Source organism: Myxocyprinus asiaticus, chromosome 2 (assembly GCF_019703515.2).
Source record: "Myxocyprinus asiaticus isolate MX2 ecotype Aquarium Trade chromosome 2, UBuf_Myxa_2, whole genome shotgun sequence".
NCBI lineage: Eukaryota > Metazoa > Chordata > Actinopteri > Cypriniformes > Catostomidae > Myxocyprinus > Myxocyprinus asiaticus.
The window spans coordinates 31030835-31048556 of NC_059345.1; the positions used below are offsets into that span (position 1 = coordinate 31030835).

The window sequence follows — 17722 nt, forward strand, 5'->3', positions numbered from 1 at the left end:
GACAAAATTGTCTACAAATTCAAAAAAAAATATTTGAGGGATAGGGTTAGGGTTTGTCTATAGTAATTATTATTAGCTTTATATAAAAACAATAGAAGTCTATGGTATGTCCCCATTATATACACTTAAAATATATTAAGAATTAAGATTAATGCATTTCAATTTCATTACGAAATTCCATCAAATTGAATTGAGTAATGTTTAACAAAATTAAAAGAGTAAAACGTAAAATATTTGGTTTTTTTAATTTCATTAAAGATTACTCAATTCAAAATGTACTCAATTACTCAAAAATTTATGTTAAAATAATTTTTTAGTGTAGCTAAGTAGTGATAGACCGACATATAGGCCAGGACGATTAATTGGATGATATGTGCCCATTTTGCGATTACCGATAACCATTTTCGCTTGACAGATTAACAGAAGTGTTAACGTTCCCTTTTTGATCGGCTAAGTAGTGGGAATTGGGCATTCCAAATTGGGAGAAAAGGGGATAAAAATTTAAAAAGAAAAGAAAAAAATAACAGACAAAAAAAAAACCATCAATGCTTGTGTCTGATTCGCTGTTTGTTCAGAGGTGTGCAGCACAAGCCTGTCTCATGGAACAAACGCAGGTAAAGAGTTTTCACTCTTTTTTTCTCTGTTTCATTAGTCTGAAAACTGTTTGCAAGAATAATGTTGTCTATGAGAATGATGCAAATTATCTCTTTATTTCCACGCAGTTGGCGTGCACTGTGAACGCAACTCTGCAGGTTCAGTAATATAAAATGTTGTATTAAAGAAACAAAGATGAAATGATTAAATCATAATACAAGTAATACAAGACACGTTCACCTTGAACCTACAATGTAGTTTTATTTTATTTTCTTTAGGCAACATTAACTGTCTTACCAAAACGCAATACAAACACAAATTCGATAAGAACACACATTTGGCAGAATTATTTTGGGAACACAAGGGAATTTATTAGGCTTATTTATTTTGAGTATTATTGTCTTTACATGTATGATTGTCTTTAGTTCTTAATCTGTAGGCTATTAGTAATTTTCCATTACTATTAGCCATTGTTGTCATTGACGGATGCTTGCGTGATGGCAAATGGAGCCGTTGGAGATGGTAAATGTTTGGATTTGGGGAGGTGGTTAAATAAGATTTTTTGATCACTTCGTTATTTTATTGCTTTTTTCGTTTAAAGTGTAATTTGAATTTAGAAATGTCTTTAGTTTATGTTTTTTGTGTTTCAATAAATGAATGCAAAATCAATAAAGCAAAATAATTCACCGACCCTCGGTGGGGGGTTGATGATGTAACTGGATATCGTGATATTTTTTAAGGCGATTATTGCAAAAATATTTTTTACATGTCGCCCAGCCCTACTTCATACCATGAGCAGGTGGCAAACAGTGTCATTTTCTCAGAGAACGATTCTTCTGAGGTGCAAAATGATCAGTCAGATAGGGTTCAAAATGGTGATGGGATGATGAGTGGAATATTTGTGTGCTATGGTGTGAAGACATAAAAAAGGGCTTCATTAAAAGCTGCTTTTTGTGTGTTTGTTTGTGTGTGTGTGTGTGTGTGTGTGTGTGTGTGTTTGGACAATAAAATGTTTACAAGTCTACAAATCTAAGCAGTGTCATCCTCGCAAATACAGACACACACGCTCAAAGCACTGTAAGATTGGAGGAGCAGCAGCGCAATGATAATTAGTTGTTGTAAAGACTGGTGATGGAAAGCGTAATTAAAGGCAGAGGGGAAGGATGAACAAAAGGGAAAGCAGCAATAGAAGTCCCTCTGTGAGCTGATAATGCAAGCAACTGTGTGAGTCAAAGAGAATTAGACCAAGACCATTACACGTTTGATTTGACTTTCACATTCTGTGTGTGATTATGCAGCCTTTACCAAGAGCCGTTATTGTCATGATTTATCCCCCTGCACTGACATCTAATTGCTTTTTTATGTTGGTGGAATTTGTCAGCTTACACTTACAAGCATATGACAGAAAACTTAAACCATTCCCTCTGCCGTGTTCACATCCTTTCAAACAGAAATTTGGAGGTGTGAAGTGTACCAGCTTTTTTTATATAGTCCCAAGTTTTCACAATTGAATGTATAGTTCAGAGTTTTGTAAAGCACTATCTAAAAAAACAAAAAAACCTAGCATGTCTTTTATACAAGATGCCCCTTAGAGGACAGGAATTTAATTTCTAAAATAGTTTGCATCCCCTGGCAATACGTTTTGTGTTGCCGCACAATAAATTTACCATGGTTTTACTACAGTAACCATATTTTAACCATGATAGTCATTGTGAAACCATAGTGATAATACATTTTATTTCTGTATCACCTTTCATACATAAAATGTAGCTCAAAGTGCTTCACAGTTGGAAGTATAAAAACATAGAATTCAACATTTAGTAACCATAGTTTTTGGCGAAAATCATGGTTTTACTATAGTAATACTGTAGTAACCATGACTGTTGTAAGCTAACCATGTTTTTGTTTTCTTTTTTGTTTTTTGGCAGAAACCCTTGGTTTTACTCTATTAATAGTGTAGTAACTGTGAAAAATAACTTTGTTTTTTGGCGGAAACCAATACAGAATACTGTATCCATATAGTAACCATGGTTTTAATATGGTATTTGTAGTAAAACCATAATAACCACAAAATTATGATTTTTATTACCACAGTTTTCGTTTTCCTGTATTATTACTATGGTTTTACTACAAATATCATGGTTAAAATATGGGTACTGTAGTAAAGCCATGATACATTTATTGCAGGGGGAACGCAAACTTATTGCGAAGGAATGCAAAAGTTATTGTGAAAGAACGCAAAATTTATTACGAGGGAATGCAAACTATTGCGAGGACATGCAAAACTATTTCAGAAAAAAAATTCCCACCCTGTCCTCTAAGAGGCTCCGTACTCCGAACTTTTACTATGAAAGGTATTTAATTTGTAGTAGTACTAAATTCTTGGTTTAGGACTGGAATTACAGTATATTTAGGGTAACACTTTACAATAAGGTGGTGTATGTTTACATTATTTAACACAAAAGTTGACATGAACAAACAATGAATATTACTTTCAGAGCATTTATAAATCTTGGTTGATGTTAATTTCTACGTATACTGGTACATTTTAAATATATACATTTGTATAGAATAACATTAGTTAATTCATTATGAACAAACCACAAACAATAGTGTGTTTATAAATTAACATGAACCAAAATGAATATAAGCTGTTAAAAGTTATTGTTTATTTATGATACCTAATGCTAATATTAATGTATAGAGCCTTATTGTTCAGTGTTCCCAAATTAAGTTTTACCGGCTGACATTTACCGGCTTTTATTAACCGGCTGATGTTATCATAATAACACAACTTATGCACTTTCTTGTTTTAGTAAGTAGCATCTTCTACAAAGTTAGATATAATTGTCAATGTAATAGCCCCAAATATTAACATGACATTATTCTGATGGCTTAATTAGGCTGCTTGCTTTGAGACTTTGAAAGTTGACGATGTCTTCTCTGCTAGAGTAGATCAATGATACTGCTGGACTATGTGTGGAATAACCATCAATCAGCCTCAATGACTGAAACTGATCAGGTGCTGAGAGCTGAGAAAAGGTGGTGCCTCTACTCAGAAATCAATAAGTTCCAACAGCGCTTGAATATGTGAATGTGCTATAACTCAGCTGTTCAGTTTTGCACATTAAGACCTGATTTCCAGAAAGTAGATGTGGTGTTACATACAATTTGTTCTCAGTGGATGCTTCCCAGTGTTTCAGACTGTCTTAAAAGTAATAAAAGATCTGCATTGGAACCATAGTTTTCTTTTAAATCTGATCGTAATGAGTGACTAACTCAGACAGTTTAGCACAGCTTTTACAGCTCACTGCTCAGTGATAAATTGTAATTGCAAATTGTAAAAACTCAGCACCAGATGGGTTGGTAAGATCCATTTGCGGTGAAGTTTACTGCTCAAAAACAGTGAATATAACAGGGTGAAGCAAAAATCTGAATTTGTAGAAGGCTTAGGTAAAATCCAAACAAATCCAATTTCAGTCAGTCCAAATCAGTCCAAAAACCAAGACTCAACAGAATTAGGCAATGAGTCAGGAAGCAAAGATGCAATCCAAAGGCTATAGATTGCTCAGTGTTGCAGTAAACTGGAAATACTTTGCAAAAATTCAAACAGGCTATTCATATATAAACTTCATAAGAATGTTGACACCAACAGTCTTAAAGGGATAGTTCACATAAAAATGAAAATTCTATTTTACTCAACCTTATGTCTTTACCAGTATGACTTTCTTTCTAATGCAGGACACAAAATATACATTTGAAAGGATATCACATTCACTGATTTCAATACAATGACAGTTGAAAGTCACTAAACCCTAAAAAAGTACCTCTGAAAATTTATTAATTGCTATTTTTCAACACATTCATTAGACACAATATAATATGTGTCCATGTTTTAAAATATTGCTTTTATTTTCAATTTTATAGCTTGTAGAAATCATGAAAATAACATTGAAAAGATAGGAGTGTTTGCCTCGAGGTCAGCTGCCTTTGTATATTTGTATCCCCAGGATACAAAAACCTTTTTAGTTTTAGGGTTAATTTAAGGATTAAAAAAGGACCAAAAAGTGTTATAAAAGTAGTGTGCAACTTGTGCATCATATTCTAAGTCTTCTGAAGGTATATGATAGGTTTTGGTGAGAAACAACACAATGTTTAAGTTATTTTACAAATAAAATTTTGACATCCACCATGGCTTTCCTTTGTGAGATATTATTTCAACACAGAAAAAGTTACATACTTCAGCTTTAATATTCAGGGTTTGCAACAACAGGCTTGGATGTTACACTCTACCAGGTTTTCAAAGTGTGGACAAAGTAGGATTAGAGTCCCAGAGGGGATACACAACAAGGATATAATCTTTCTCTGCCTGTGTGGGCTTTTTGTTAATTGGCAGTTTTCTCATTGTGTATTAGTTTTGTTTTTTATGTAACATATAGGTGGGGATTAGTGTTGTTATGCTCATTATACGTATGTTTGTTTGGCAGGATAGAGGACTCCAATGATGATAGATTTGTGAGTAGCTTCCAATGGCTCAGAGCAGCATGACCACAGCAGAGCCTCACGCTTCAGCTCCACGCTCTTGCCCTGCCATCTACCCCAACCCCGAGCACACCGATGAGGACTATGAAGAGCATCAGGACGCTGATGTGTCCCAACACCCCTACCACAACCAAGAAGAACCAGACTTGACAGACAGCAGACCAACCACACCCACCACTCTAGACCATGCCCACACAGACTACCACAGCCATCCGGACAGTCTGGATGGAGACTCTAGCTCAGACTACATCAACAATACATCTGATGAAGAGGAGGACGATTACGACGAAGGGCTGCCAGAGGAGGACGAAGGTGTGACATATTATATCCGCTATTGCCCTGAGGATGACAGCTACCTGGAAAGCATGGACTGTAACGAGCCAGAGTATGGACACCCAGACGGTTGCATGGAGCCTCCTCCAGACACAGATGAGTGCCATAAGGCAGATGAGGAATGGGTGGAGGGAGTGAAAAATGGACATGGTGATGGAGAGGTGCGTTGTGAAGTGCTAGATCAGGATTCTGACCAGCAGTTATACGATGGCAGACCTGAACCTGTCCTTGATCACCACCACCACAGACACTACCCAGATCCCCACCAGGACCAGCCTCCACCTCCAGCTGAATATCAGGAGGCACAGGATGTCGAGGAGAGTGAGGGCTACTGCCTTGATCAGGAGGAAGAACCACATGTGGGGCAAGACAGAGATGCCTACACAGGTGACTACTATGTCTCAGAGGACAATGGGAACTCTGTGCGAGCGTCACCCTATCGGGTACATAAGGGCACAGAGGGGGAGACAGGAGAGGATGCAGAGGAGGATATTGATCAGATAGTGGCAGAGATTAAGATGAGTATGAGTATGGGCAGTCTTAGCAGTGGCACTGATCAAAGCCCAGAGGAACTGGCACCTGATCCAGAACCTAGTGGGTATCTGCCAGAGACAAACTCCAAGCTTGAACCCATTTCATGCCCTCAGCCTCACCGTCATGATGGCAGGCCTAAATCCCTCAACATCCCCCCTGCCCGACACAACTCAGATCTCCAGAGGAGCTTTAAGGTGCGAGCTCACACACCAGATGAGAGACAGAGATGGATGCAGGACCAAGTCAGAGAGCAGGTAAGTAAATGTGCATGATGAGCTCTGAATGCATTTTTGACATGTGAAGATGACTTTTGAAAACAGCATTACCATGCCGCAAAGCCTTTTATGGAAAAATGTGTCCCAAGTTTAAAATATATTTCTCTATGGATGACCTCTGAATTTTTGCTGTGTATAGACAAACAATTACAGTTGTTATTTAAGGAAGAGATTAGAGGTAGAATGAGGATTTCTTTAGACATCGTCTTTGCTAAGGTTGAAGCTGAACTTTTTTGGTAATGTTGCTCTTAAAGGAAGAGTTCATCCAAAAATGAAAATTCTCATTCTCATTTCATTCCAAACACATATGATGTTTTCTTCTTCTAAGGAATATGAAAAGAGATGGTAGGTAGAAGGTTAGCCTCAGTCACCATTCACTTCCATTGCATTTTTTTTTCCATACAAGGAAAGTGAATGGTGACTGAGGCTAACAATCTGCCAGACATCTCCATTCGTGTTTCACAGAGAAAAGAAAGTCATACAGGATTGGAACGACATGAAATTTTCATTTTGGGGTGAACTATCAAAGGAATTTGTTTTGATGAATTTCTCCCAACTCAAACAAATCACAACATACAATACTTGGGGTTGTTTTGTAAATCTACTGTATAAACATGCACCCATACACTCAATAAGAACTTTATTAGGAACACTATGGTCAGAGACAGAGACTGTTGTGCGTGAAAATCCCAGGAGATCAGCAGTTACAGAAATACTCAAACCAGCCCATCTGGCACCAACATTCCATGGTCGAAATCACTGAGATCACATTTTTTTCCCCATTCTGATGGTTGATGTGAATATTAACTGAAGGCCCTGACCCGTAAATGTATGATTTTATGCATTGCACTGCTAACACACGATTGGCTGATCAGATTGCATGAATTAGTAGGTGTACAGGTGTTCCTAATAAAGTGCTTAGTGAGTGTACTTAGACCCATTACACAAGAAGCTAATCAATAACACCTTGAAAGTTGCGCTTATCAATGTAAAAAAAAAAACCTTGGAAACAGTTCTGACTTTTTACATTTTTAATAGCTAATTAGTTAGATATTGGTGTAATAATAAGTGTTATTTACTTTAATCTTATTATAAATAACATCCCTAAAGGGTTCTAACAAATGCATATTCATTATTTTCATTAAATATTAATGTGAGATTTTGACAACCCAAGTGTAACTAGACTAGTGCTTGTTTATGCCCAAGACTAAACCTCAAAAGCAGCAGCTAGACATGAGCATTGAGAGCATTTTCTCTATAATGCTCTGAAGAGCTAATGCTTAAAACAGGATATATGGAGATGGCTCATAATGTTTTCTTTAATGTGATGTATATGTAAATGTGTTTAATTTTTTTACATAATTTTGGGCTTTCAGCAACATGGACCTCATTCACAGTAGCGCCATCTTAAATGTTCTGACAGGAAATGACAATGAGGCTGTGAGGGATAGATTTACAGTCTCTTTGCTGGGTTGTACTGTTGTTAAAGTGGTTTGGATCATACCACTAATGAAACAATGAAAAACAAAAAACATTAGAAAAAATTCAGAGGACATAAACTCCTGAAAACATGAGTTGTGAACATTAGATGTGATCTAGGATCTTTATATGCTTTATACAGTGCATGCCATCAAAAAGACTGTAATTTTATCCCTCACAGCTTTTTTTCCATTCACATTAAAAAATAAATAAAGGTGGCGCTACTGTGAATAAGGCCCATACTTTTTTAGAAGTTGTTCCAAAAAAACAATTTCAGAGAGTAGACTGAGAGTAGAGTGCCATTGACTCACTCATTTCAAACAGAAGCGTTCAGTTTAAAAAACAAGTTGGAGAGGATGAAATAAATAATCTGCCAGAAATTGAAGTCATCTCATTGTAACCGAGACATCAAGGGGACCCTGATCAAAAGCAATTTCTTGAAATCCCCAAATATGAATTTCATTACTGATGGTTTGTGCAGCCATTTGTTAATGCTCAGGAATAAACACATTTTCACCCTGCTAGGATGCATTTCTTCAAGAAGCTTTTCAGATTACTTCCCATTATGCTCACTCAGGTACATCAGTACAATAGTAGGTGAGGGTCTTTACTTTTCCATATTCTTTGTTTTTCATCTGCTTTCTCTTCTTGAACTATTCAGTAATGTAAAGGTAACACTTTACTGTAAGGTTCCATTCTTTAACATTAGTTAATGCATCAGGTATCATGAACTTACAATAAACAATATTTATTTTTTTTTACAGCATTTATTATTGTTGGTTAATAAAAACACAATTGTTCATTGTTAGTTCATGTACGTTCATAGTGCATTAACTGATGTTAACATATACAACTTTTGATTTTAAAAATGTAGTACTATATGTTGAAATGAACATTAACCAAGATTAAAAGTATTGCTGTAAAAGTATTGTTCATTGTTAGTTCATGTTAACTAATGTTGTTAAATGATGTTAACAAATGGAGCCTTGTGTAAAGTGTTACCAATATAAAGAAGGAGACTGGCTCATTGATTGGAACCTCTGACTGAAGTCACTAAATAAGTAATAAATTTTTAAGACAAACACACTAGTATCCATGCATTATGCCAATTAGTTGTCTCTGCAGATTTGGGCCTATAGTCTGAAGTGGACATCATAAACAGATTTTATGCTTAGAAGACATTTATTTCATAGGTAAGATGCTGCTGCATTTAGGAAAACATACTCAACCGCTGATCCTCGCTATAGTCATGTTGTTCCTTTATTGCCTTTGCTGTTATACTGTACTGTAAGGTGCCCACGTTAGGAAGCACACAATAAAATGAGAGAAGAGTTCTAACTTTCTAATAGAATTTTGGCTGACTTTAGTTTTAAAAAATTAGGTTTTGTTATTTATTTCCTGAGGATTAACTAAAATTTGGAAATGTCTTACTGTGCATTTTTAACAGAATAGGAAATTAGATCTGTCCGAGGGGGAATTGACGGTGAGATTTAGCCTGATTGCTTCAGTGGTCCAGTGGATGTCTTGTGAATTTCTATTACCCTCCTGCTTCTTTTATTGCCTTTGGGCAATGAGGAGATTAAATTTGATCCTGTCAGGCAACAAATGAATTTTATCAAGTAATAATGTCCTTATGTGCAGTAGATAGGGGAACACTCATTTGAGAGTTTAACTAGCTTGCAGATAGATAAGAGAGTAAAAGTAGAAAAATCAGACAGTGTTATACACTAAGGTTTACAATAAATTTTTATTTGGTAACATTAGTAAATTAACAATGGTATTTCACAGCATTTATTAATATTGGTTAACCTTTTAAGATCTGAGTTTTCTTTTTCTTTTTCTTTTTTCTTTTTTCTTCCCTGTTTCAGTGGCATACCCAAAATTAAAGGCTTATAACAAAAAAAAACAAACAAAAAAAAAAAAAAAACAAGGAGGGTCAAGTTTTGGTATCATTTTAAAGAAAACTTAAAATAATTTTTAATGATATAATGATTTGACATACCTCAGTGTGTTTTGTTACCAAAATACCTCTGGGTGTTTTGTTATCAATCATGTCACCTGTTTTTGAGTAAACTTTTGTGTTGATACGACAAAGAAATCAAAAGTTATAGCGTTACAAAAATTATTTATCCTAGTGTCCAAAAACGTCTGCAAGTGTCCAAAAGCCTCTCCAAAAAAATAATTGTACATAAGAACAAATTACACATGCAAACACAACAATGACTAAAGGTTTGCATAGCATGTAGACATGATTTTAGTAATGAGATTTCACAGAATGAATTTCATTCTATGCCATTTGAGTCATCATTGAGTCTGTGTCATGTACTTGGCACCATCTCATGGTGGCCATATGTAATTACAGTGATTGATCACATGACTCTCTGCCCATATATGGAGGACTATCACCACTGTTTGGAGCAATCTGAACCCAATCCGATTAGTTTAGCGTTCCATGACGCTACAGCATTTCCGATGCTGTCATCTGATCCAGGAAAGCTAACATGTTTGTAGCCAGACACTGTGTGTGCATTGTGCTTAGTGTGGGTTATCTGATGATCTATGCATATTATGATCTAATCATCTATATTGTGTGTGGGCTACTTTTAAAGATAATCGCCTTCTCTAAGTAATGGTATGTGATATTTTATGTTCTGTTTATTTTTCATGAAGTTATAAGCGAAAACGCAGCATATGAGCAACACCTGTTCACATGTAACGTATGTCAAAGACATATACTTAGCCATTACTCGCTATATTTTTGATGTTAGTAAAACAAATAGTGGTCGTATTCTACTCTTTGTGAGCTTTCCAACGACATATGACCCATGAATATTTGATCAGTTTGATTTTTAATGATTACAATAATATGTGCAGTGCAAAATTATAAATAAATTATAGAAACGGAACACTTCTGATTTGTATGCAAATTTCAAAGCACTTGTTCTGTTTTTATCATAATGCCTACATGCACGATACCTATTTTGTGTTGCTCAAGACTGTAGTTATTAATATGTTGATATTTTTTTATAATTTACTTTTTCATTTTTTTTTCTTTTTTCATTTTTCATGTTAAATATTACTATAACTAATGTTAACAACCTTATTGTAAAGAGTTATCAGTGTTTTAATATGTTGTGTTTATATATATATTTTCAATTTACTCTGTGATGAAAAGATTATTCTCTGTTCTCCTTTGCTTCAGTCTTTGGTTCTGAATTGCCACAAATTGTTGATGCTGTTCAGAGAGTACTGCTGTAACCCATCATCTGTGTTGATGGAGTCTTTTGCCCTCTATACACTTCACGTCTCTCTCTCTCTCTCCACCCATTTTTCACACAGTTCTCTCTCATTTTAAATTCTTTCTAGGTGTCTAATAGTGCAGAACAGCCAAGGAAGCAGCAGCGGTCTGATCTGAATGGACCGCTGGAGAACAACAATGTCCCTGAGGTGAGCCTATAATCATACATGACATTAACCAATCAATACTTAACAGTATGCACCCCACATAATCACCAGATATTTCCATCAGAGCTATTCTAGACAATTTCAGCCTGTCAGTTTAATCCTTCTGCATTTCTCTGGCTTTTGTTTTCCCCCCCCCCAACTTATATGAGCTATTGTATTAGTGCACCACCTCCCATATGTGTTGTGCTGATGAAAGGAAATAATTGGCTTGCCCTCTCCTACCCTGTCTGTACAGTATTTACATAGACAGGGTAGTTCCGCCTTGATCTGTCTGTTCTAACTCTTCCCTACACATTCTTTATGCATGAATGTAACCTCTATAAGAGCCATGCTCCACTGTGTACAAAATCCATGAAAACAGGGGAGATTGTCTGGGCGGTTACCCAAGGCCAACTTGAAGGTGTTCAAAACAAATGTATTGCTCTACAAAGCATCCTTCCATGGTCATTTTCAAATCATGCCCAACACAGGCTTAAGTACTTTTGCGATTGTTGCCAAATGTTTTTATCAGAAAATTGCTTTATGACTGTTTCGCATGTAGGAGTTAGTCAGACGTAGCCAAATTATATACATGGATTAGAGTTCTGTGTGTAAATATTTTTGGTTAAAATTAAAATGGATAGTTCAGACTCAAAATAAATTCTGATTTGATCAGAATGTGGTCGCACATTCTTTATTAATGCGCCAAGTTGCTGTATTGTTTGGCAACCTCAACCACCTACAGTTAGGGAAATGAGCTATATTACTTGATAGTAGAATTATTTATTCCAATTATTTTTTAGTATGTCTGATGCTTTGTCTGTGGCCTACAGAGCTCACCACAGTCCTGTGGGGAGGCACTTCAAAATGACTGACATGATTTTGTGTTGTGATACAGTAAGCCACAGCTGTACACATCTGGATGGTTTCCACTCTGATTCTCAGTATTATTATTATTATCATTATTATTTTAGATTAAAAAATTCCCATTCACATGTTATTAATTAAGTTAATGTTTTGTTATGTTGAAGTTGTTTTTTAAGAAATTGAATACTTGATAATGTAGATTTAGGGATGTTTTTCTCCTGGTTTCTGAAAGGTAAATACTGTATAAATGAAAATGCTGTATGTGGTGTGCACATCTCACTCTTTCATAAATCAAACACTTTTCCTCTGTTTCTTAGCCAACAAAGAAGACGACCTCATTTCCCAGCTTCGTGGATGGTAAGTGAGCTCCTTCTCTCTTTTTTTCTGAATTTGATAATCTGCTTAAAAAGTTTTACTCCCTCCAAATTAAATAAAGTCAAAAATAAATCAAATTCACCAAACCAATTCATAGTGAGGAGATTAGGGAGCTGCGCTGAAGAAAGCTGGCATCATTTCTCAGTGGACTGGCATTCTGAATTGCAGGCAGAATTTGTACGATGTTTTAATGGGTTGCAGTGGTACAACAGCAATTAGAGGGGTATTGTTTGCTAATATAAGGACACACATGAGTGCTCAGCTAAAGTAATACTTGCAGACTTCTCATCTACCTTTGCCGCTGGTATAGAGAGAATGTTCTGGCAAGGAAGTGCAATTGATTGACCTCTAGTTATCTTATTTTTGCGCTTGTAGTCTGTAGGTTTATGGTAGTTTTAGAGTGGCTCTTTGTTTACCAGCACAGGAAAACTGTCATTAATGTATTGCTGCAGTCATGCCTTCTTTAGGAGCAAATTCTAGTTTCTGTTATACAATGATGCTGTCAAGTTTAAACCTTGTACCTAAATGATGGCAGCATAATGTTTCCCTCGGTGGGTGTCATGACGTCCACATTTCCATATCACACAAACAGATCACTAGTTACATGCCATTCCTTTCCTCATGCGGCCACCATCGCTCCCACTTTCCAGGCCTATACGTCTCTCCTGTACAATTTTATCAGCTGTCATAGTGGGATGAAACACAAAACACAAACATATTCACACAACGGCTGCATGCAACTTTTCTGCCTGATAAGCTCACACTCATATTATACCTTATCAGTCACTGTGAGGTGCTCCACAGAGGAGGTGACAAAACAACAAATGGCTTTAATAATGAATTATTAATGCTTCCTGTCTAACAGTGCCTGGCCCCTGTGAGCCTGAGGACCTCATTGATGGGATTATCTTCGCCGCAAACTACCTCGGCTCCACTCAGCTCCTGTCGGAAAGAAATCCATCCAAAAACATCAGGATGATGCAGGCCCAGGAGGCAGTGAGCCGGGTCAAGGTACAGAACCCTAGAACCTCTGTATTTCCAAGCCCAAACACTGTCAGCCTATTTTGGTGTGGCTCTCAAATGATATGTTTGAATGAAAATACTGCAAATTTCTCAGTGGAAAATTGGATGAGAGGAGAATTGTTTGTTTACACCACAGCACTTGTTGTCTCATCAGCAGCTATAGGATTATTTTATTGTGGTGTAGGAGTGTAATTCCTCTTCCTCCCAATTGGTTAAAATAGAAAGCTGCTCTGTTGCCATGTTACATACAGATTTGCAGTAAATTTAATGTATTTTAAAGGTGCTATATGTAAGATTGACAACAAGCATTTAAAATGGATACTGCAGTCCAAATTCAAAATATTGGAGAGTTGTCTGCCCCGCCCCAGACCCGAAGCTCATGCGGGTTGCCAGAATTAGCCAACTCGGCATCCGTTTTAAAGGATTTCTGGGCTTTAAGCTGTCTCCTGCTTCCAAAGGCATCTCCAATATTTATCCTTGTTTTACTACACCTCTGGTCATGGTGGTTTTTAGACGGATGGCGACTGCAGTACAGAGTTGTTTGTCTGCAAACTTGTTCAAATCTGGCAACCCGGCGGTGTCGAAATTCTGTTGGTGAGTGGGCAGTGGGCGGGATCACACAGGCCAAAACATAAACAGAAATTCCGGCCCGGAATAGAAACTTCAAAGTAGAATATACTGTCTGTAGCATTGTTATTGGAGAAGCCAGTTTTTCAGCTTAGCATGTTTTCTAATTCTCTAATGACATATTATGGTCATTTTATGATTTAGTACAGTAAACATATTACATATAGCACCTTTAAGAGACTGTGTGGCACATCAAACAGACAGGGTCTTTCTTCAAAGCCTTCTGTATACTGACATTTCTCCAACAACATTTTGTGGGATAGACAAACATAATCTCAAAAGTGAGCCCACTGCTCACTAATATATTAATGGCATTAGCAGTTGCTCTGAGTGTATAATTCAGCCTTTTTATTGCAGAAGGGTATCTCTAGATTGGTTAAAGGGTTAGTTCACCCAAGAAAGAAAATTCTGGGATCCACTTTATATTAGGTGTCTTTAATTAGTATGTACTTAAGCATTTGATACAATGTACTTATTATGTACATACTGTATGTGTTGTTGCATTGTATTTATATTTAAATTACCTGCATTTAATTACATTTGTAGTTACACTGTTAACCTTACCATTAATCCTAATCCTAAACCTACCCCAACCCTTAAACCTACCAGTACCTCAATCTCAGTAGCAGCAAATGTGTATCTTGTGAGAATTTTTTAGAACAACATGTAGTATGTGCACAATAAGCACATTGTATTGTATGTATTTTAATTTTAGTACATAGTAGTTAAAGACACCTAATATAAAGTGGGCCAAATTCTGTAATTACTCCTATGTTGTTCCAAACCTGTATGACTTGCTTTCTTCAGTGGAACCCAAAATGAGATGTTAGGCAGAATGTTAGCCTTAGTCACTTTCAATGCATTTTTTTTTTTTCTTCTATGCAATGAAAGTGAATGGTGACTGGAGGCTTTATTCTTGCCTAGAATCTGCTTTTGTGTTCCATGGAAAGAAGAAAGAAAATCAAATTGCTTTTGAGCAACATAAGGGTGGGTACACAATTTTCATTTTTGGCCGATTAATCCCACATCTGTTCATTTGACTGTTAAGAACTGGCCATATTCGATACTCATTTGGGCACAAGATAATGATTGGATGGAAGTAAATCAATGTAATGTGAGTGCTGGTACCATCCATCTAGGGGTGCACTTAGATTCAGGGCCGATTTTTTTTGCAGCATGCAGGGAATCACACATACACTGCTACTCTAATGAATGAGTGCTTGCTCAGCTCTTGAAGCATGACAGTGTGGCCACTGGAGGGTGAGTTGTTGGCAATTCTAAGCATTCGTGAATTTAAACTTTCAGACATGCTGTAATTCAGATGAATATGCCGGGTTGTTTTAAAAAATGTGTAAGAATTACACGCATATGAAAGTTGAGTTATTACGGTAGTAATTCTGACTTGCTGAACAGTGAGACCATGGAGAGGACAAAGATACTGCAAACGAGTATACAAACTAATGAAACAACAAATAAACATGCAATAGATCTAGGGGTCCACAGAAAGGTCAGACAATGGACTGGAGGGGGGCCCAATGAATACAAATGCAGCCCTGCATTTGCTTAATAATTAGTGGTTGTGTTACAACAAAACACCAAATGTGGTACACAAATCATAGATACTAATGATTTCTCACTGGAACAGTTTGGAGGTTGTAATGGATATATTTTTCTTATTTTTGTATGTATCTCTGCTGTGTGTGTGATGCTCTCATTGTTTTTACTGGTTGCCGGTATGTCACAATGACCTTTGATAGTGACAACAGAACTTTTCATTACTGTTTTATATACAAATAAATGTTAGCAATTCACAATTATTGTATTTTTAATGTCATTTTTCTGTGTGGGGCATAAACATAACTGCAGCATATAACTTGCAAAAGCATGGCAAAGGGCACTTTTAAAAATAAATTGGTATCGGCCGATCTTAGTGTTAAAAAATCGGTGATCGGTATTTACATTTATGCATTTGGCAGACACTTTTATCCAAAGTGACTTACAGTGTACTCATTACAGGGACAATACCCCCAGAGCAACCTGGAGTTATGTGCCTTGCTCAAGGACACAATGGTGGTGGCTGTGGGGATCGAACCAGCAACCTTCTTATTACCAGTTATGTGCTTTAGCCCACTATGCCACCACCACTCCCAATTTGAGGCTGAGGTATCAGCCTCAAATTTCCTGATCGGTGCACCACTATTTCCATCTTTTCCTTTATCAGATGTCATCATGCCTTGATGCACCCAGCAATGGGAATCCACACACTGTGAGAAGCTGCTGTCCTAACCAGAGTATGCTGTGCACGATGTGTCTCAATCAGTTTGTGACTACCTGGCTCCACTCATGCTTGACTTCAGTTTAGCTTTTTCAGCAGAGCACAGACCACAGTTCCAGAGTAATGCATCTGAATACAAGAATTGGAAACATACCGCAGAGCAGTGAAACTTAAATGTTGAGCATCAGCAAAGTGTTGCACTTACATTTGTGAAATGTAATAATGTTGCTGTCTACTCTTACAAAAAAGTACTGTGTTGGTACCGGGGTATAGGGATGATATCAGATGGTAATACCATGGTGCTTTGATACAGTGCAGACCGAGGCTATGTTGTCACACTTTTTACTCCAGTCAGTATTTCGCAGGTTTATTTTTGAAAGTCAATTTCTGCATAGCCACATACAAAAAAGCTGCAAAAGCTACAAAAATATGCAATTTAACATTTTCACCATTCTTGCCCAGGAAAAAAGATACACTTCACTGAACACACGTAACCTTTTGTGGGCATGTTGTTACACTATATGGGATAAGTTGTCACATGTGTTGGGTGTAGGGTTGCAAGAGATTATCATGGTATGATAACCATCTCAGAAAATATCACAGTTTCACAGTATTACACAATTATTATTATCAGTTACAATGACCCTTAAAGGAGTGAAAGCAGTGATTTTTTTTTTTTTTTTTTGGTTGAACAAACGCTTTATTATAATTGAAACTTGAAACCATTTTTTTTAATTGAAGTATGTGTAAAAAAAAAGTCTCCCTTTTGAAAATAAATGAATAAATAAGAAAGCCAACAGAATTATAATAATAAACCAAATTATAAACATGATAAAAAAAATAGCATGTAACTTTAACATGTTATATAAATAAAGCATGTTAGTTTACATGTTAGCATAACATGTTAAATTAACTACTAAATGAAAAATAACATCAGCTGTGTGAGCTTTTAAAGTAATGTCCTATGATTATTAATAATTAACATATACTGTAGGTGCGTGATGTACAGACAGGAGCAGTCTGGCTGCGCTCTTTAACTCAGTCAACTGGTTTTGCTTTAGGACCCAGATTTTACATTGGACATCAAGTGGTGACCCACCATAGTAAAAACGTAACCTGTATTTAATGTATCCTGGGTCACATTTCCTTTTATGTTGCATAGTTTTGTTCATGGTTTTCAAGTATAAGGACATGCATCAAGTGACATTATTTTTGTTGTTGTCAACAACAAAGTCTACATGAAGTTTTCTCCCCCCTTTTAAACACTGAAGAGCATATTTACTTATGAGCCCATTATTATCACGTTTGTTTCCTAATTTCAAACATATTTCAAACAGAACATACATATTACACA

General features: G+C 36.4%; 1 protein-coding gene across 4 annotated transcripts in view; it reads left to right on the plus strand.

Moving 5' to 3' along the window:
- Positions 1-17722, plus strand: part of apba2b (amyloid beta (A4) precursor protein-binding, family A, member 2b) — a 119293-nt gene that overhangs the window by 72306 nt on the left and 29265 nt on the right. For all 4 annotated transcript variants that reach the window (XM_051644242.1, XM_051644272.1, XM_051644263.1 and 1 more), the window contains 4 exons: positions 5082-6257; positions 11124-11204; positions 12386-12425; positions 13309-13454. In XM_051644242.1, the coding sequence (XP_051500202.1) occupies positions 5124-6257; positions 11124-11204; positions 12386-12425; positions 13309-13454 (1401 nt within the window). In that variant the 5' untranslated portion in view covers positions 5082-5123. The remainder of the gene's footprint in view (positions 1-5081; positions 6258-11123; positions 11205-12385; positions 12426-13308; positions 13455-17722) is intronic.